The sequence below is a fragment of the Mchenga conophoros genome, linkage group LG3 (genome assembly GCF_057382185.1).
Source record: "Mchenga conophoros isolate Kocher_MC1m ecotype Shallow Benthic linkage group LG3, M_conophoros_male_GT1.1, whole genome shotgun sequence".
NCBI lineage: Eukaryota > Metazoa > Chordata > Actinopteri > Cichliformes > Cichlidae > Mchenga > Mchenga conophoros.
The window spans coordinates 21,823,003-21,845,119 of record NC_140528.1 but is presented as its reverse complement, the minus strand read 5'-3'; the positions used below and the strand labels follow the sequence as shown (position 1 = coordinate 21,845,119).

Here is a 22,117-nt window from a genome sequence, read left to right as displayed (position 1 = left end):
TGAGCTGTTAGTAACAAGAACTCTCTGATTTAAATGATTTTGATGTTTCCTGGTTTCTAAAATGCATCTCTGTAGCAGAGCAGTGTCTCCAAGGACACACAGGCTCAGCTGTAACTGTCAGTTTATCTGGTTTTAAGACACATTTGGACTCAATTGGCTGTTTTTAACTATGTATTTTAATCAGAGGTGTAAATCTAGACCTCACACATCTGGATCCTAAACTATGATAGAAACAGCTGCTAGCAGTGGGTAGTTTGACTTTGATACGCTGCTCTAGAAAGCAAACAAAGGTTTGTGCAGCTCCTCTTCAGAAAAGTGTTCAGAGAGCAGCTGCTGTATTAGACAAAGGCTCGTCGTGTGAGCCCAGATGTGTGTAACAGCTGGATGAAGGAGAACCATCACAGTCGCGTCTCCATCCCGCCTTTATTAATGAACTTCCTGTTGCTTGCAGATGACAGGAACACAAAGTGTTTGTGCCACGTGATGCTGCAGGATTTGTTAACGTGTCCATGATGGTAACATCTCCTCGTCTAACTGCAAACACATGAGCGCTCCTAACGGCAGCTATCACAGCCACACAGGCAGACTGTGTCTCACTGTTGCATTCAGGGACATTTGTTTTCCTGTAAAAAGCTGAACTCTAATCTAAGAGGACTGTTACTGACAGGAAACAGCTGCATTATCTGCAGTCTGTGTGATCACAGCTGCTTCAATCACTTTATCAGAGAATTGATCATTGAATAAAACATGTTTGTGTCTGCAGAGGTCAGAGGTCACAGTCTGCAGGATCCAGCTGTCCGTCGGTGAGGAGTGACTGGTCCAAAGATTACCCTCCAGACTTCAGTGCTGAACCAACGAGGTCAGAGAACTGTGATGACTCCTTTACATGTTTGTGTTTTCCTGGATAAATATGACCAAAGATTCATTAAAAAGATAAAAATCTTAGACTTTGTCCTGTAGCGCTGTGTGGCAGGCAGGATTGGACCCAAACACAACAGGATGAAGTCAAAGAGGCAGCTTTATTTCAGCTGTGAACATGCAAACAGCAGAAATAAGGAAACATAACTGTAGGTTAGGTTAGGTAAGGAAAACACGTCTCTGCCTAGTCTTGAAAATCTAATCTTATCATCCATTGTTCTTCTAGGGCCTCTTCTTCTTGTGGCCTCAGCTAACTGCTAATATTTAAATGGCTAACATTAACATGTGTGCCAGCCAGGTTAACATTTATGATGAACTATGATTAATTAACTGATGTTGAAACTGGAGCTTTACTGACCTCTGAAATTCCTCCTAAAGTGTTATTCAGTGCTGTGACAGTCAGCTGCTTCAGCTGCTGCTGGGATGGGCTGTGGCAAAGAGAACAGAGAAAATCTAAATCAGAGTTTTTCTCTGAATTAAAAGCAAGGAAACAACAATATATTCTACATGGTGAAACTGATGGTTTCTGGTGTTTGGGTCTGTTTTTCTGTATTTATGCAGATAAAGTGTAAACTCAGATGAATTATACCATCAAATGTTAAAGGAAAATATCAGGATGAGTGTCTGTGAGCTGAGAAGGACGTGAAGCGAGCAGTTTATCCCAGAGCTGAAGCTGCTCTGTGTGCAGAGATGAGCTCAGATTCCTGCTGTGATTGATCAACAGTCACAGAAATGTAGACTTGTAGTTATTACTGCAGTATGGTCACAGCAGATACTGATAAACATGTATTATGAGGATGGATGATCAAGTTTCTCACTCTCTCCTTTAAATCTCAGTTTTTTCTTCTTCACAGTTTATCTGTTAATTTATTAATGAATAACACTGAAAGAGTTTCTGTTATATTTCCCCTTGAACATCAGCTTATTAGGGCGGCATTAGGAAATAGCCCCCCTCCAAAGAATGAATAAATGAATGATGATAATAATAAAATGATTCAAAAGCAGAGCTCAGAGTGGTAGAATGGTCAAACATGGATCCACGGGTGGTTCAACTGCATTTGGTGACGTGACTAAAGCAAATCTTTCAAATAATCCCACCATCAACGGGATGTTGTCTCCTTTACTACGGTTACTTTACTTGGTCGCCGTGTGAATTTCTTTGAAATGAACCAAATTCTTTTATTTGTCGGTTGTTGCATATTTAACCTCTACAGCCAGGAAAGGAGGAGATGAGGCCTCAACAATGTTGGGTTGTAGCTGTGGTTCAGGTTAGAGTGAGTGTCCATGGAATAAATGTAAGTCAGTGAACTGGAAACATGACTGTGTTCAAACTTTGTTTTCCTTTTTATAATGAGTCTAATCAAAGGTGGACAGAAGTATCTCCACTGTGACTTTTCTGTGTCACCATCAGAGCTTCTGCACAGTGTGGAGAAAGATCCAGAAGCAGAGCTGGACTGCAGACAGCCAGTCAGAGCAGCTGTGTACAAAGTAAGACTGAACATCTGTCTGCTGATGGACTCATTTCTGAAAACTGGACTTCTTGTGTTGTTCAGACATTGAAGAGTTTTCTTTCTCTTTAGTCTCATTGTTTTTCTTTCTTTCAGCAGATGTTGGTCTGCAGGAGGTTTTAGATGAACATAAGATCAGTCTGAGGAGGAGATGTGAACGTGTGACTGAAGGAAGTGATGAAACAGGAAGTAGAACCCTCCTCAACACCATCTACACTGAGCTCTACATCACAGAGGGACAGAGTGAAGAGGTTCATACCCAACATGAGGTGAGGCAGCTGGAGACAGCTTCCAAGATGGACGCCCTCCATGACGCTCCAATCAGGTGCCAGGACATCTTTAAAGCCTTACCTGACCAACAGAGACCTATCAGAGTGGTTCTGACCAACGGCGTGGCTGGTGTTGGAAAAACCTTCTCAGTGCAGAAGTTCACTCTGGACTGGGCAGAGGGCTTGGAGAACCAACATGTCAGTGTGGTGGTTCTGCTTTCATTCAGGGAGCTGAACCTGATCAGAGATGAGCAGTACAGTCTTCTGGAGCTGCTCCATGTTTTCCATCCAACATTACAGAAGGTCACAGCAGAGAAGCTGGCTGTCTCTCAGCTTTTGTTCATCTTTGACGGCCTGGATGAAAGCAGACTTTCATTGGATTTCACCAACAGGAAGCTGCTGTCTGATGTCACACAGAAGTCATCAGTCAGCCAGCTGCTGACAAACCTCATCCAGGGGAATCTGCTTCCCTCGGCTCTCGTCTGGATAACTTCCCGACCCGCAGCAGCCAATCAGATCCCTCCTACATGTGTTGACAGGCTAACAGAAGTACGAGGCTTCACTGACGCCCAGAAGGAGGAGTACTTCAGGAGGAGATTCAGTGATGAAGAGCTGTCCAGCAGAATCATCTCCCACATGAAGACATCCAGGAGCCTCCACATCATGTGTAGTATCCCAGTCTTCTGCTGGATCACTGCTACAGTTCTGGAGCACATGTTGACTACAGAGCAGAGAGGAGAACTGCCCAAGACCCTGACTGACATGTACTCACACTTCCTGCTGGTTCAGACAAAGAGGAAGAAGAACAAGTACCATGAGGGACGTGAGACGAGTCCACAGGAGCTGACGGAGGCTGATAGGAAAGTTCTTCTGAAGCTGGGGAGGCTGGCGTTTGAACATCTGGAGAAAGGAAACATCATGTTCTACCAAGAAGACCTGGAGCAGTGTGGTCTGGATGTGACAGAGGCCTCGGTGTACTCAGGAGTTTGTACAGAGATCTTCAAAAGAGAGTGTGTGATCTTCCAGAAACCAGTCTACTGCTTTGTTCATCTGAGCATTCAGGAGTTTCTGGCTGCTGTCTACATGTTCCACTGTCACACCACCAGGAAGACAGAGGTGCTGAAGATGTTTCTAAAATCAGAATCTTTCACCAAGATGATTTTCAGTTTTTTTGATGACAAAGATCTCCAATCACTTGATGTATTTCTGAGCAGAGCCATGGAGAAATCCCTCCAGAGTAAAAATGGCCACCTGGACCTGTTTGTTCGCTTCCTTCATGGCCTCTGTCTGGAGTCCAACCAGAGACTCTTAGTAGGTCTGCTGGGTCAGACAGAGATCAGTCCAGGAACCATCCAGAGAGTCATCAACAACCTGAAGAAGATGAACAGTGATAAAATCTCTCCTGACAGAAGCATCAACATCTTCCACTGTCTGATGGAGATGAACGACCTCTCATTATTTCAGGAGATCCAAGAGTTCCTGAAGTCAGAGAACAGATCAGAGAAGAAACTCTCTGCAATCCAGTGCTCAGCTCTGGCCTTCATGCTGCAGATGTCAGAGGAGGTTCTGGATGAGTTGGACCTGCAGAAGTACAACACATCAGAGCGGGGACGACTGAGACTGATTCCAGCTGTGAGGAACTGCAGAAAGGCTGGGTGAGTCCAGATGTGATCATTAACATCATTGATCAGTGTAGGTTAGTAGTTTAATGTTGAAAATAAAATCAGATTGTAACCACAAAGTGTTTGTGTCCGTACGCTGCAACCTTCCACACCATTCCTTTATTGTACAGACTCAGCAGCAGCTCCATGGATCCCAAATCCAAGAGTGGAGAACAGATTTGAAGTGTGTCACATCCATGCAGTCACAGCTGTTTCCACCATGTTTCCACTGATATTGATCCTGTTCAATGACACGTTTCATATCAGTGAATATGTTCTTTAGGACGTCCACTGACATGTTTAAGTGTCCTGCTGGAAATCACTCAAATCATCCATGAAATCCATGAAAAATCCTTTTAGTGTTTCTAACTTCACCCTCTGTCCTCTCTCTCTCTCCATCCTCCTCACTGCTTCTTTCACTGATAATCACACAAACATCGTATTCAGCTACAAAATAACACAATAATATCATCTGATGATCATTATTATAAGAGCAGGATCCATATTTGATATCAGAGTAACACACTGCTTGGTTATGTGCAGTCATCATCAGTGACTGTGGGTCAAACAGAAGCTCTCTGATTGGTTGCTGACCTTGGTCACCTGTCCACTCTCACCTGTTTGTGTTTGCTCTCTCTTTGCTGTCTCCATCCTCTCTCTCCTTTCTCTCCCTCTCTGTCTTTGTACGTCACTCAGGTCCAATGGAAACAGTGACCTTTACAAACCAATCAAAGACAAACTGATCCATGTCAGGTTATAACAATATTCAAAGTGAATACAGGCTGCTGCTGGACACAGACAGGTAACATCATTTTGACTTGCTGTCACCTGGATCTGGACTCATAAACACTGAAGCCCTGAACAGGAATACAAATCATTTTCTGCCAACTAGCGACACAGCAGCAGATAATGGCTCAGAAAGCTAAAATGAGCCAATCATTTCTGTGTTTAGTTCCCCTGAAATCAGATCTGATATCAGCAGCTCTGAGTTCATTCATCATTATTGTCCAGTGATGAGATTTCTGCTCCGTTTGGTAACAGTCAGCAGGTTTTTCCTGCGTGTGGACGTGAACAGTCGTACCTGACAGCAGGTAGCAAACAGAGATCATCTTTCCAGCTGGAACTCTTCACTGAGCTGAACTCATTCAAAATGTTCTGGAGTCAAAACAGGAAACAGTCCAAATGTGTGTCTTCACTCTGACTCTGGATCAGATCTCAGTGACAGACTGTGGACATTATGGAAGCCTAAATGTGACACCATCTTCCTCCTTCATCTGCAGATTAAAGCCAAACAAAGATTCTCATTAAAAGTCTGCAGGTCTGAGAGAGACTCAATCGTTGTGTCATGTCAAACACAGTAAGAGGAGCTGAAGCACAGATGTGAAGAGCAGATTCATCAGATTATGACCTCACTCTGTTTTGTCTTCATATACATTCAGTCTGTGTTTATAATGCAGATTTTCTGCTTTTATAATAACACATTTTATATTTTCTATCATCACAGACTGACTGAGTGTCTACTCTCAGAGACTCACTGTGAAGTTGTGGCCTCAGCTCTGAAGTCCAACCCCTCCCATCTGACAGAGCTGGACATGACTTGGAACAAGCTGCAGGATTCAGGTGTGAAGCTTCTGTGTGCTGGACTGGAGAGTCCAAACTGTCGACTGCAGACTCTGAGGTGAGTTCACTGACTGCAGCTGTTGTTGTTTTTCTATATTTCAGGTCTTTGATGTTTGAAACTTTCTTTAGATCCTAAATGTTCAGGATGTGTCTGAAGACAAATGTGAAGAAGTTTGAGTGCTTTCAGAAATGTTGTCTTTCCAAACGACTGAACAACAGTTTTTCCTTTTGGCTCCAAACAGAAGTGACAGACTTGAGCAGGGTTCATTTAAAGGCTGACAGAAGTGGAGTGGTGACGGGGAGATGTTTGACAGGACAGTGTTTCAGCCTCCACAGGTTCATGTTGTGCTCCATCAGTCAGTGAAGATGAAGTCAGTGCTGATGAGGCTGTAGAGTGTGTGAGGGATGTGAATGAGGATGATGAAGATCTGATAATAGCAGATAAAAACAGGCTGCAGAGACTTTGAGCCATACAGGGCACACAGTGTGTGTACAGAACAGCTGAAATCATTATGGAGGCCTCACTGGAATATGGAAGCATCACAGTACAGCTTCAGTGAAGCATTAAAGTCTCTGATATGAGATGAGAAATGAAGCAGCCAGAGCTTTTTCATGAGTGGAAACCCACTGTGACTGTGAGCTGCTGCTACAGCCTCCAGATTAGCCAGCAGCTCATCCTGCTCAACATTTCCTCACCAACTTTAATGGAAGTGTGATGTTTTCAGCTGGAGTGATGGTCAGGGTGGCCTCCCTCTCCTCTTCTTCTCCTCTTCCTCTTTCATTTGTAAAGCCACTTCTGCTGCTTTCATTCATTTGGAAGTCCTGTAGCTGAGTTTGGGAGAGACTAACAGCCTCGGCAGCAGAGGGGAGAAAGGCTGTAACACCACCACTTTACTCTGTTCTACCTGTCACATCATTTTATCAGGAAACAAATATGCTCATGTTTTTACTATGTTTGTCTTGAAGATGTAAGAAGATCACATGGTGCTTTTTCTTATTGTGTTGGTTTGTTTGCTGTCTCTTGGATGGAGCCCAGCTGTGCGTGGCCCCTGGGCCTGTGGTCAGAGTGTGTGCTGGATAATCCGGCCCAGGATGAGGCCAAACTGACATGGGATGAAATGTCTGTCACATAATTGAGCTTTGTGAGAAATGTACGACTTTAATGTGAAACATTCAGAGTTTTTTCTCTTGTTGTGTTTGTTTGAAGCTGCTTCCTGTTGGCTTCAGCTGTTTGGAGTTTCCATTTTCTAAACTTCTACATTCTGAACCTTCTTCAGCTCTGAACAGATGATGAAACACTGAATGATTTCAAGCTCACACTTTGTCTAATAAACTTACATCTTTCATTCTTTATACAGATTGATGAACTGTGGTTTGTCAGAGATCAGCTGTGATTATCTGGCAGCAGCACTGAAGTCCAACCCCTCCCATCTGAGACAGCTGCACCTGAGTGACAACTACAAGCTGCAGGATTCAGGAGTGAAGCATCTGTGTGGTTTCCTGGAGAGTCCAGGATGTGGACTTGAAACTCTGAGGTCAGTCAGCATGTTTTAGTTGTGCTGAGATGAATATGATGTGAAAGTTGTGCTGACACTAAACTGCAGACATCAGGCTGATATTATACTGATCCACACTGAGGATCTTCATGGTAAAGTCTGTTTTCTTCTTCTCTGGTTTAGTCCATTGACTGCAGCAGAACAATGTTCACATTTCAAACAGTGAGACTCAACGTATGGCCCGCGGCCCACACGCGGCCTGCCCACCTTCCCTGATTCAGAGAGAGGGGACCCTGATTAACTGTGTAGTGTTCTTCCTCACAGTTCTAAGTATCAGACACAACAATGAATAATCCACAGCTGACTGTCTTTAGCAGGTCAAAGGTCACGGCACACAGCAGGCAGTGGGAAATATTATAACTCTGATCATTCATCAGCACATATCCATATGTATAAAAACAAAGCTGACACTGTGAGACTTGATCAGAGGTGTGATCATCACAGCAGAGGCCTTTGTGTCAAAGTCACTGAGGATCAAACAGAAACACATGAAGCAGATTTTCCTGTTCTGGCTTTTTATAGCAGATAACCTTCAAAATATTCTGCAGTCCATCAAAAACTGAAGCAAACCATGAATCAACATGTGAACATGAGCTGATGCTGCTGAAGTGAAGCAAAGTTACAGAGGTTTGATTACAGACACAGCTGAGAGTTTGTAATCTGTCATCATTTTAAAAGGTTTACATTTCTTCAGTATATCCACATTTGCAGCTGCTACCTCAACCTCCACTTGTCCAACACAACTGCTGTCCACTGCCTCCATGACATTGTGATTTTGCTGTTGGTCTTCTGTCAGATCTTCATCAATCACTTCTGCACGGGGCACACCTTCAGACTCTGCAGCTGCATAACGAAAGCCTGTAAGATAAAATTAGACATAAGGTAAATGTACACCAATATTCCAATGACAGGTGTGTGATTCATCTGGAAGTTATGTGCGGATTAGTGTACAGTGATAGCAATTTAGTATGTTTTTAGAGGGGGGGGGTTGTTTACCTCCGATGGGTGCTCTTTTTCGCTTCCGTTGCGTACGCCTTGAGTGCCGGTCCGAGTCTGATACAGGTATGTCGTCATGCCCCATGTGCAGTGTTGGTGCCCAGTCTGGATTTGTTACATCCATTTCATATGCTGGTTTGCCTGCAATAATGCCAAATCATAAGCTACTCAGTCGACATGATGTGGTTCTGCAGCATCACACATTAGCATGTTTTATCTCATTATCTATGACCTCAGCACGTTGAAAATAACACTAAAAGCCTTTCAAGAGTGATATGAATTAATTTAGAACTCACCGGAAAGAAAATGCCGTGAGCAAACCAACAAAAAGCTGGGGATTGCAGAGAACTCGATATCCGCTCGTCTCACCGCTGCAATCCAAGCCTGACGTCTTTGTTTAGTAATATCGGATACATGGGATCCCTCACGTTGCCTCCAGGATGGAAAACGATGAAAAGAGAGCCCGTTATCCAGCTTCTTGCCTTCACGATCGTGTGATCTAACGTTGCAACCGACAACACAACACGTACGATCCATAGCTGAAATGGTATCCTTTGGCTGGCCTACTGTCATGGCGGAAGGGGGCATGGCCCATCTCCCGTGACATCACGCTCCAAAGCCCTATAGGTGGGAAAATGTACCATGTCGACCAATCAAAAATGATATGGAAACATGACATTTGGTTGTTTAGCAAAAGGGGGAAGTTTTAGGAGTGACCGGCAAGAGAGAGCGAGTGAGCGAAAGAGAGAGAGAGTTTTGATACGTGAGAGATTTGTGACGTTTACCGTGTTTGCTCTCAAGTTAGTTTGTTGTCTTGTGTATTTAGTGTGTAGCTGTTGTTTTGTTTTGTGTGTGAGTTCTACTAGTGATCGTCACAGTTGCTGCCTTAAAGCCAACAAAGGCAGATTGCAGTGTAAACGCTGAGTGACACACCTGCTGTCAGACCTGCAGGTTTATCCCTGTGCTGTTCTCATATGTGTTAGAGTGACACAAACTATTGTTTGACACCTGATTGTTCTGTAAATAGTTTGAAATGATTATATGAAAAACGTCTGAGCCTTGGCTGCATTTTTTGGTAAATAGTACCATATAACTTTGTTGTTTGCAAAACGTGTGCGTATTTTTAAAAATGTACAATCTCTATTTGCATTTCAAGTTATGAAGATGATTCGTTAAACATGTGTGTGGTTTTTACAGTCAAAATATCACTTTCTACGTGTATTTTAAATTTTGTCTGAATTTAGATAAATTGTGCTGATACAGTTGGTCAAAATGAGAAAATAACAGATTGGCAAGATAAACTGTTTTTAAAGGTAAAATATAGAGGCCACATCAAAAGTAGTCAAGAAGGGTTAAAGGCTAAAAGCAAAGTTGTCACCAAGTACTGTTTATATTTGTGTGTATTGCTGCAGCTTTTTTGAGTATTAATTTGGTGCCTTTGTGTGAAATAATGGTATTGTGAGTGATCCATATAGTCACAAAGAATAGCCACTTGTTTCTGTGCTACCAAAGTTCCCCGGCTTTCATTCAAAATGTGTTTATCGTCAGCACCTGCACATTAAACTACTTAAACATTATAAATGTCTTCAAGCTCACACTGAGGCCTGTGGGGTACTATCAGCCACTGAGACAGTACACACATTTATATGTGTTTGTATATGAATATTTCATACTTTAAGACTGCCTGTTTATTTAAGGGAGATGAACAAAATACATTGGAATTGTACAAAATAATATCATGGATGATAAATTAAATAGATTTTAAGTAGATGCTTGTGCATTCTTAAAGTCTTATATGTTGAACTGAACTATGTGATCTGTTCAAAGCCTTAATCTTAATTTGAAGTGAAATGTGCATTTTGAGTTTATACACTATGTATATAAGGCGACCGTTTCCTTTTGCAGTATTTTTGTGTGGTGTACTTTTCTATGTCTTAACAAAAGGGGAACAAAGGTGTTTAAGTTCACCTAGGATGATGTGTTTTAATTTTCACATGGTCTTGCTTGAATTTGACCCTGACAAAGGCGTATGAACTCTGTCAGCTGTTTGGAGTTTCCATTTTCTAAACTTCTACATTCTGAACCTTCTTCAGCTCTGAACAGATGATGAAACACTGAATGATTTCAAGCTCACACTTTGTCTAATAAACTTACATCTTTCATTCTTTATACAGATTGATGAGCTGTGGTTTGTCAAAGATCAGCTGTGATTATCTGGCAGCAGCACTGAAGTCCAACCCCTCCCATCTGAGAGAGCTGCACCTGTGGGGAAACAACCTGAAGCATCCAGATGTGAAGCAGCTGTCTGATCTTCAGCAGAGTCCAGACTACAGACTGGAGACTCTGGTGTAAGTAGAGTGATGGAGTGAGTGGGTGGTGCTGTCAGCAGTATTGTACTAAACACAGTCAGTATGAAACAAAGATCCAGTGTTTCCTGTAAAGCTGCAGCTTCTCAGTGAAGCTGTGAGAGGAGAATGGTGACAGGCTTCAGGATTGGACACAAACACTTCCTGTTTCTGACCTTTATGGTCACCATAGTAACGGCTGACACGCTCTGATCAAACGCTGTCAACAGCCAATCAGCTCTCTGAACAAAGCAGCACGCAGACCAATGACTGCATTCATTTCCAAGTTTAAAGCAGTGAAGAACACAGTCTGTAGGTGAGGAAGAATTTAGTGAGAGCAGATGTTTGGATGGAATTCCTCCAGTTAACAGCTGGAACCGTCCATCTGGATTGTTGGGCTTGTTGTTGGGGTTCCTACAGAGCTCAGAGTGGACACACCAAGGTTCTTCTAATGAATGAAAGTCCAAACTCAAACTAGGAGGGAAAAACATTTTCATCAACTTCAATAAAAATCCAAAGATTAGAAAAAGTGAAGCAACAATGAGTCCTAGTACAGTCCCAGCACTGAAGTCCCTGCTGCTCTTTATACTGGATGTGCTGCATCACTGACTGACAGCTGATGAAGAGTCTCTGGAAACACTCGTTTATCTCCTCTGCTCTTCCTTCTTCTCTCTGCAGGTGGAGCTGGTGGTAAACAGGACGGTGTGTGTGCTGAGAGAGGAGGAGCTGTGTCCTGATGATCCAGAGAGGTTGAAGCAGCAGCAGCTTGTGTGTAGAGACGCTCTGACTGGGCCATGTTACTGGGAGGTGGAGAGGAGAGCTTCATCCAGCAGTGACTGACAGAGGAATGAGAAGAAGTGCAGATGACTGTCAGTGCTGCAGAGTGAACTGCTCTGAGAACAGCTCCACTGTCAGACACAATGTAGAGTCCAGCATCATCCCTGTGTGTCCCTCTGGATCTGACAGAGGATCATCAGTGTATCTGGACTGCTCTGCTGCTGCTCTGTCCTTCTACAGTCTCTGCACAGTCTCTGTCTGACTCTGGCTTCAGACCCTCCTGGATCAAACTCACCTGGAAAGACTTTCAAACATCACTCAATAGATTTGAATACAGAATATATTTGATATATACTGTAGATGTACTGTAGAGTTGCAGTTTGTCACTTGTAAATACAGTCTGTGAGCAGCTGTGAGCTGAAAGATCTTTCTAGAAACAGGAAATGTTTTCACTCTTCTGTTGCTTTTTCATATATTTCCACAACATTAATATTGATCCCACCTGTCTCACCTGTTTCATGCTTTTATACATAATAACAGGACACGTGTGATCTGAGCGCTGCTGTGGTTGCTGTGCTGCACGTCTTCATTTAGATAACAGAGACATCTAGTGGTTCAGAGGGAGAACTGCAGGAGGTGGAGCTGTGTTTTAGCATGGAAAACTTTCTATCTTTTAGGCGCAGATACAAATATGACAAGTATCAGTGTGAGATACAAAAGGTCACATCAGTCAGCAGAGGGAACAGTGATCACACAGCAATGTAAGAATAGAAACATAACAGTGAATCTGGACATGTATACAGATGGAAGCAAACAAACAGGATGTAACACTACATTAAAGCCACAAATGGGAAGAAAACAAACACAAAGGAAAATATATTTGATCTCAGGAATCCAAATCAGATGCTTTAGAGCAGGGGTCGGCAACCCTGGGCACGCGTGTCACAGCTGGCACGTGAAGGGTTAACTGATGGCACGACCATAGCTGGACTGGCCATCGGGCATACCGATGATGATTTTTCGTTTTTCTGGGCCAATGATGTTTTTTTATGATTTTTTTTTTTTTTGTAACGGTATAAACGATGGAAGGTGGTGGATTGGCCGGATGCTGGTCGATGTGTAGAAATAACTCAGTTGTTTGGTGGTGGCTATGGCGGAGCTTCCACAGAGGCAGCAGGTGGATGAGGGAAAGGGGAGGCAGGAGGAGCAGAGACCCGAGGCGGCCGCCGGTCCGAGTGTTGGCCCCCTTGAACTTTCCCACATTTTGTCACATTACAGCACAAACATGAATCAGTTTTATTGGAATTCCACGTGAAAGACCAACACAAAGTGGAACGGAAATCATACATGATTCCAAACATTTTTTACAATAAATAACTGCAAAGTGGGGTGTGCGTAATTATTCTGTCATGGAAAAACACACTGCCATCAACTGTTTTGTTTTTGTCAAAATCACTGTAATATAATCACTGTACCTTTATATACATGTGACTTATATTAATGCTGCTGCCCTCTTGTGGCTAAAGTGTAATTATGTTCTTGTTATTAGGGAAAACATTTGAGAGTAACATGACAAATGAGTCAGCACTTTGGCTTCAGCTTAAGAAATCCTCATTTTTATGTCATCAGTTATAGTTGCATGTATTCATTATCATAAGTTAACCTTTAATATTGATGTCTTAAATTGATTTTACTTAAACTAGCAATAATTTTATGGTTGCATTAAATAAATGCATCACTAATGAATGAACTATTTCAGTAATTAATTTAAAAAATCTACATAATCAATTAAAGATATATATTAATAATGAATTATCCATTAATTTCATTTAAAATTTTTCAATATTTGTTTATATACAATTCAAATTAGTTAATTACATATTTAATCAATTATTGGTTTGTTTTCTATTTTGATTATTTTACTGACACATTTAATGAATTATTTAATGATGTATTTATTTAATTCACGTTGCTACTCCTGGCCCTGCATCGCTGTTCATAAATACATTTTATTTGTCAGCTTCACCCATCAAAGTCAGGGGGCGGGGTTAATGCTGATCAAGTCAAAACCATTGCTTTGGTCTGGTGGGCGTTCTTTTAGTGGGCTTTTCTGTCACGGCCTGCGTGGCAGACTATGATGAGGGGAAGGACGACCCAAATGCCAACACGTTCTCACTCCTGTATGGAGGACCACAAGAGCCACGCGCATCGAAATAAAGAATTCTGTGCTTAAGTAATGAATTATAGAATAAATTCTGCATTTGTAAATTCATTTTTGAATTCCCATTTAATAAACTGATTTTTGAAATGCTTTTAAAAACTGCATTTCAAAATCCTTTTTCCAATTGCACTTTAATAAACTGCATAAATTGCATGAATGAAGGGATCCTGCAGCGAAACGGAGAGCCCAACCTCTGACTTAGTGCCTGTTTACTCAGTCTGACCACCTGTGAAGTTAACGCGCTAACGTGGCTAACGCTAGCATCACCACACGTAGCCCCGTTATTTTAAGGTCATCTTAGCTCATGAAAGTTTAACGTCGCAGCTGTACGAGCTAGCTACGTGTTTTGTAAGCTGCTGTGCTCTTCACAAATAAAGCTGGAAGCAGCTCAGACTATTAGAACCAGCACTGAGGCCTGTTACATTTATGTTAGAGCAACAGCTGCAGCCTTTAAACTAGCGATTAAAATGCTGACAGTAATCAGAATCAAAAACGGTTTTATTGCCAAATGTTGAGCAGGTTTACAACATTAGGAAATTGCTGCGGTGCTTCAGTGCAAACATACTGTCATATAACACTTAAATAAAAATAAAAATAAGGATTAAAAGTGCTAAGTAGATAGATATATACATGAGTGCAGGTGGTGATCAGGGCCAAACATGGAATGATGCAGTGAACACAGCGTAGGGTCACGTGGTAGTGGTGGGAACAGTCATACGGTTATTGTTCATGTGTCCAACAGCAGAGGGGAAGAAACTGTTCTTATGGCGAGAGGTTCTGGTGCGAATGGACCGGAGCCTCCTGCCTGAGGGGAGCAGGTCAAACAGACTGTGTCCAGGGTGAGAAGGGTCAGCTGTGACTGAGCTGCACGCCCCAGTGTCCTGGAGGCGTACAGGTCCTGCAGAGATGGGAGTCTGCAGCCAATCACCTTCTCAGCAGAGCGCACAACATGCTGCAGTCTCTGTTTGTCCCTGATAGTGGCTCCAGCGTACCACACGGTGATGGAGGAGGTGAGGATGGACTCGATGATTGCAGTGTAGAATTGCATCATCGATCATATAATCCATTGTTTCAAATTAGATCTAAAACTCCCCCTTTTGACACATCTTCATGTGTCAAACAAAACCACAACTAGAAAATTAAAAGAAAAAGGTTCATCAGATCATTTCTCAGGAAACCTCAGCGATTCTCCTCTCGAGTATATTTGCTCCGGGCCTGCAAACCTGTGTTTAAATAATAAAATCAGTTTAATTATCATGTTCGATCTTTTCAGCTCCTGGCTCCACCCAGAGCCTGCATCCCCAGAACGACCTAGAAACAAAACCTGTATATTAGCATCAACTTCACATTTAAACTCAGTTCCCCCCCTGTCCTTCCCTCACTGTGATCCACTCTGTGCTATAAGAAACTAAACTTAAAACACAACAGTTATCAGTCATGTGCTTCATACAAAATGTGCGTATGTTTTAGTTTCACGTTGATCCTCTGAGTGTCATGGTACTTCTTTTAATTTGACTTTATCAAATCGAACCAAAATAGGTTTGCTGTCTTTACTTTGCTCGTTTCCCTCCAGCACCACCTCGTATCACCTGCCCTTTCCCTTGGACCAGTGTTTGTTGTTCCATAACTGGATTTGGAATGTGACAAGTCCACCAATCCCCTATATAACTCCTACATTTGGCTTTGGTTCTGTTTTCCTTCTATAAAATGTCATTGACTTCTACAGTGGCCTGCTTTGGTTAATGGTAACATCAGTAATATCAAACATTTTCTCCCCTTCAGCATTTGGCATTTTCCCAACAATATAATGTGACACCATCATCTAAACCCAGTCAATAAAACAACATTTTCTTAAAGCAAACATCAGCAACCCAAAATTAGCCGCCCAAGGGTGGAGTCTGCAGCTCCACTCTCATGTGAACCTTTCGGTCTCCCTCTCTCTCTCTTGTGCTCCTGCCAAAAGCAAAGCAAAGCATCCACCCTTTTCTTACCGGCGTCGTGAATTGTTTGTCAACATCTACTCATCCTAACGCTGGTCCAGTCTTTGTCACGGCTGCACAGCAGACAAGTGGAGCCTCACGCGCAAAGCATCAGAGTCTCCACCCTCATCAATATGAGCTCATTTATTTGTTGTTTCTTTTGTTTTTAGAAAAAGAGTTCTTTATGATCTTGGACTGGATTGACTCGCTGCAATCCTTTAGACAGGAACTCGCAGGTTCCCACAGGTGACCTTTTCCTCAGCCCATTGTAATCTGGAAAAGCTCACCTTATATTTGCTCTCACAACAATGTTTTACAGCGCTGTTAATTCAATCTTGCAGGCCTGCTTAGAACAAAGAAGGAGGAAAAGAGAGCTGATTATTAGCTCATCAGAGCACAAAACATCATCACCAAAGGGGGCGACACCTGACAGTTTTCTCTAAGTGCACTGTTACAGAAATAATGAGCCGCTCCTCGACATGTCCATGTTTAGTAAAACTCCCTCTATTGAAATAAGAAAACAAGCCAAAGCTAACTGACAGAATGAACCCATCACTAAAACAACAACCCCAAAAATCTTCATCACAGAAAAGTTTTGCTTACTAATCCAACAATATGTTGTGGGAATTAGAACTTTCCGGGTCATAAAGCTTTTGCCCGACTCTTGGCTTAACTAATACTGACATAGTCTGAAATCAGACTTAAAGTCACTCCCTCTGTTCATTTAGGATAAATGTATCTATATCTGATTTAGGCTAAGTGCCTTTTGTTTAGATGAACTGCTGGACTTCCAGACCAGCAGGTTTAGGGAAGTCTTTATGGGGTCACACTCTGACCCCCCCCCCCCCCCCCCCCCCACCACACACACACACACACACACACACACACGCACGCACGCACGCACGCACGCACAGGCAAGGTACTCTTTGTTTGTATGTAGACGTCATATGTTAATGAACGTCATATGTATATTCATGTAACCTCAATAAAAGAGCAGTGTTACGGGGGAGCGGACGAGAGCAACTGGGGTGAAGCGAAGGAACGGCGTTTGTCCGGTTCTCTCCCGTGCACGGGAAACATGAAGAACTTTGCCTACTCGTGTCTTGCTTTGCTATGTAATTAAATTGTCCTTAACGTTCCAACGAATAGGTTTATGCTACAAACCTATCACTGAGGTTAACTACACAACCCCTCGCCACCTCCTTATACACAGGAGTGAGTACAAAAGGGTTCGTACGGACGCTTCAGCCGGCCGTCCTTCTGCTCGACACTGTTAGCTGAAAGATGATCGGATCATCCTCTGTCCTGTATTTAAGGCTGAGAGTCTTTGTCCAGTCTCTTTTCCACAGCTACTGTCCACAGCACTGATCCACCTGCAGCACAGCCCCACTCAGTTGTTTTATGATTTACTTTGTGCACGTTTCCCTTCCACTGAGCTTACAAAACCTCTGACAGGAGAAGTCAGGCATGTGTTTCCCCCACCTCCCCTTTTAGGCAGTAATAAAATAGAAAACAAACAATCAAACAGGCTAAAGCTAGAGCACAAGCAAAGACAGCACCGGTGACTAAGTTCTCCCATACTGGACGTACGCTACCACGTGGGCTCAAACAGCAGCACATCAGCTCAGTTTACATACTGTTGACATCTTCATCAGAGGATCAGCAGGGAGCGCTGCTGAGCTGCAGTCGTCTCCACCAGAGTGACGGAGCAGGAATCACAAACAGCACAAACCCACCGTGTTGTTTCCACCCTGTTCAGGAGATCTGAGCCCCCATCCCTTTTTTTCATGTTGCAGCTCTGCACTGCAGGCCCTGAACGCCTCCCGGTTACCCTCAGTGTGCTTAGAGTTTAATTTACAACCGACGAGCTCACAGATCATCTGCAGGCAGGTGAACGAACCCTTAATGTGAGGATAATAGCAGAGCTGAACTGAGGTCAGAAATAGTCAGGAACGGTGTCGACACAGTGAAGTCAGCTGTTTGGGAATTTGTCTGATTATCAGTTTGGGGGGGGTCGGTGTTAAATAACAAAGGCGGTGTAGGATGGAGAGAGGAGGAGGGAGGGAGCAGTGATGATATGAAGTCAGAATACACATGTGGCAGACATAAGGGGGTCAGACAGGAGCAGCATCAGTCTCTGCTCTATTTTGTTAATAACGTAGAAAAATAATTTTGTACAATCAAGCTACATCGACGGACGCTTTACCTCACGTACCCTAAAATGAAAAAGTAGTGACAGTAAGACGGAGGCTGCACATGACACCATGACTGAGTTCACAGCTGTTGCTTTGATTCTAACGTTTAAGACTTTTGGCATCGACTCCGTTTTAATAAATGAGTGCTGGGAGGCGTCGTTTGACTTCAGGAGCTCCTGCGATGCTCCTGCGATGCTCCTGCGATGCTCCTGCGATGCTCCTGCGATGCTCCTGCGATGCTCCTGCGATGCTCCTGCGATGCTCTTACTCTGCGGGAGAAAACCTAAAACCAAAAGTAGCAAACATGGAGCGATATGACTCGTTTAGATTTTGGGAAACGTGCATCGACAGGTACAGTGTCCTTTTCCCCGCGTCTTTAAAAATAATTCATGCATAGATCCCCCACTGAGAAAACCCTTTTATATACTTTCTCCTTTGTACACATTTTATATAGAACTATATATAATATCATTTCTCTATATCTATATTTTCAGAAAAATTCTTTCCACACAATAAAAAACAACAATTAAACAAATGCTTCAAACAAAACAACAAAAAGAGAGAAGATGGAAGAAAGAAAATCACGACTGAGGCCAGTTTGGCACTTTGTCATGAGAACATGACAGAACTCTGTTAGTTGACGGTAAATAGCGATACTCTATTTTTCTTTCGTTTTTCTTCTCCCTCGATGAGAAATGAAACACAGCAGTACTTACTTGGCACCTAAAAATGCTGGTAGAATGAAAGATATCAGTGTTTTCATAGTTATATGTTTAGTGTACGCCTCCCGCCTCCAGACTGCTCAGCAGATCGGGAATTTTTAGAGAAGAGCAGGAGGGAGGCGTGTCAAATGAGAGGAAGAGAGCAGTAATAAAACACGGATGTAGAAAAGAGAAGCATAATGTGCACATAACACACAGGAGATGGAAAAAGAGATGACGCCAACGTAAAAAAGAGAAAACAGCGAGGAGCGAGAGAGCATTCGTCCCTTTGACAAATGTTGGAGGTCTTGAGCCTGGAAACAGCAGACCGTCTTTGAAAACAGTATCTTTGAAAGATCTGAGTCACCCACCCCAAACTGCTCATCTGCTGCTGGACACTTCAGTTGCACCTCCACATGCCACCAGTGGAGGGAGCTGCCAAGTTTCACAGCACATGACGCAGCAGGTGTAGTTGCTTTTGGAGAAAGAAGAGAATAAGAGGACAGAACGAAGGCCCAGCGCATCATCTGGTGCCGGGGTCACGGCCTGCGGGGGAGCGCGTAGTGGTGGGAAAGAGCACGTCGTGCAGGCTGTGAAGATGAGGGACTAATTCCAGCCAAAAGGCCACTTTGTTAGCTCTGTAGTTGTCTCTGACACGAGGTTTCAAACCGATGTGAAGGTACTGCTTGTCCTTCCAGTTGAACTTGGTCCAGATGACCTCCTCGAAGCGGTTGGGCTTGGTATGAATGAACTCGGTGTCCTGAGGGACGGGCAGGTTGGGGTCCCTGGTGGAGCATAAAGGTTAAACGTTTCAGTTCAAAGTTATATTCAGTCTCCATTATAAGTAACATGTGGCATCAATACACTGAATACAGACAGGAGGCCCATTCTCTGTGCAACCTTTAAACTATCTAAGACCAACCGGCTGCTCTGGGATCTGGATGCTTTTGGTGAACCAGTATGTTCAATTCTTCAAAGCCACACGGAAATTAAACTAGCAACCTAGATTCAAGTATTCAACATGACTAGAAGGCTGTCAGAGAACATACAGTAACGTGTACAGTTTACACTACTGTGACATGAGGCCTACCCAGTCTTTGCGAAGTTAGTCCAGTAAGTCATGACCACAGCGCTCAGCATCACATCGTTCTTGGAGAAGTTGCACGGGAGCAGGTCCGTGGCACCGATCATCGGTACGCCGAACACGTAAGGTATCTCGTCTCCGTGCGCGGCGTCGGCCCACTCGGGCCGCGTCTCGGTTTGGCAGTGGTGGTAGAACGTGTAAAAGTAAACTGGGGACTGAAACTCAGCATGGAGTTTGGCAGTGGCCACAGCTGGTGCCACCCACTGGTGGTCCGTAAACATGAAGTGAGTGAGAAATCTAGAGAGGAAAAAAAGTCTTTCAGATAACAGAAGGAGTGACAGGCAGCAGAGAGGAAGCATGACTGCATTATCCAAACATGTCTGTACTGTGACTGTGGTCCGGCTGTGAGGGGTTCGCAGGCCGATCTGTCAGAAACACCGACACTGAGATTGGGAGCCCACTACCTGGGGGATGATAGCATTACTGCCCACAGAGCCTCAAAGGTTAAGGCGCAGACACGCCGTGATGTGGATGAGTGGCTCTCTTTAGCACGCTTGTCTTGTTTGATGCACTTCACTGGGCTCACATGTTACTGATTACATTCTTTACTCGCATGTTTTAAACGCTTAAAGCACTTTCACAGGTTTTGATATTCTTTTGAAAATTCATGTGAACTCAAGCTGTCAGAATTGTAATGTAAGCTTTGATAATTGTCCACATTTGTCATTTTGACGATTATCCGTTTATTTTAATGAATACAGCAAACAGAAAAAAACGAACAAATCAACAAACGCGGCTCCTAATGAGACAAAACCTGATGATGCTGCAAAATGCAGTTAAGTGAGAGGAGGCTGTAAAATGGAATAACTGAAAAAGTGGCAGTGTACAGAGGTGGCGTCCTCACCCTCTGGGTAGCCGTAGAGGTTGTCAACAAAGTTGGAGATGGTGTAGTCGAACGCCGCAGCTGAGATGCCGTCGTTGTCCTCACTGTCGTCCACAAACTTCAGCCCCTCTCCCTGGTTCACTCCTATCAAGATGTCATAGTTTAGGAGCTCCCCCTGGTGGAGCAAATAAGGAAGAACATGCTGAGTGCTGGAACAGAGCCTGTGTGCATCACAAGTCTACAACAGGAAGTGCAGCTGAAGCACAGCTTTGTGAATTGGCAGCATTTCATTTCCCAGTAAACAAAATAAAGATTAGCTGTTGCCATGAAATTCCTACTATAAACTGTAAATACTGCAATATATGCAGGGTTCATACACATTTTTAGGGTCAAATTCAAGCACTTTTTAAGCACATTCAAGGTCAATTTTCAAGCTTTTCCAGCACATTACCAAAAAAGAAGCATGTTTCACTTTGCATCACCTCAGTAAGACCATGTAAAAATTTAAACAAATCATCTGAGGTCGATTTAAATGTCTTTTGTTCCCCTTTTGTTAAAAGAGCAGCACACAAAAATACAGAAAAAGGAAACGGTTGCCTTACATGCATATAGTGTACAAACTCAAAAAACACATTCCTCTTAAAAATGTGCAAATGTGAACAAATCAACTTGTTAGAGATCTTCATCTCCACTGTAAATAAACAACAAGCCAGAGAACAAGAAAACTGCACCAAACACCACAAACACCAACAAATTAATGTCTTCTCATCAGACATTGAAGCTTCTTTCCTGTGTGACATAAAAAATAAGAGACAGATGTTTGTTTGTTTTTTTAACTAGTTAAGCACCCACGTTCAGTCATCCACCCATTCACGCACACATTCACACACTGGTGATGTAGCTACAGCCACCCTGGGGCGCCACCAGGCCCTCTGACCACCACCAGTAGGCAACGGGTGAAGTGTCTTGCCCAAGGACACAAAGACCAAAACTGTCCAAGCCGGGGCTCGATTACAAGGCGAACTCCTAACTCTTGAGCCACGATCGCCCAGTGGGGACATGGGGACATTTCAATTTCCAGCAGGAAGCTCCCCCTTTTTGTTAAACCCTTTAGATCAGGGGTCGGCAACCTGCGGCTCTTTAGTCCTTATAGTGCGGCTCCGCGTGGTTTGGGAAAATAAATTAGCTGAAGTGTATTTTATTTATGTTAGTTCTTTTTTTAAACTTGTAGTTCTAAATTGGAAGATTATTGTGATTTTGCAATATACAAATAAAATTATATTTTCTTATTTTTTCATCGCTCAAAATAAGCGTCACACTCGCGGAAGCCGGTGTACCCGGCGAAACGCCGTGCATTTATCGAGCCTTTCAACCCCAGATAGGCCAATTATGGCTCTTTGGCTC

At 43.2% G+C, this 22,117-nt stretch overlaps 2 protein-coding genes across 3 annotated transcripts in view; both read left to right on the top strand.

Annotated features, from left to right (window-relative positions):
• Nucleotides 1-22,117, top strand: part of LOC146577674 (protein NLRC3-like) — a 175,400-nt gene that overhangs the window by 5,158 nt on the left and 148,125 nt on the right. The window contains exon 3 of the mRNA XM_085268283.1: nucleotides 764-859. Coding sequence (XP_085124409.1) covers nucleotides 764-859 — 96 coding nt within the window. The remainder of the gene's footprint in view (nucleotides 1-763; nucleotides 860-22,117) is intronic.
• LOC146577679 (protein NLRC3-like) lies at nucleotides 787-6,038 on the top strand. Of its 2 annotated transcripts, XM_085268349.1 has the most exons (4): nucleotides 787-859; nucleotides 2,330-2,406; nucleotides 2,523-4,350; nucleotides 5,861-6,038. In XM_085268349.1, exons 3-4 carry the CDS (start codon nucleotides 2,723-2,725, stop codon nucleotides 6,036-6,038), a joined length of 1,806 nt encoding a protein of 601 aa, XP_085124475.1. In that variant the 5' UTR covers nucleotides 787-859; nucleotides 2,330-2,406; nucleotides 2,523-2,722. The 2 variants fall into 2 exon arrangements, with proteins under 2 accessions (XP_085124475.1, XP_085124476.1); XM_085268350.1 differs by lacking the exons at nucleotides 787-859; nucleotides 2,330-2,406; nucleotides 5,861-6,038 and adding an exon at nucleotides 5,053-5,116 and having other exon boundaries at nucleotides 2,641-4,350.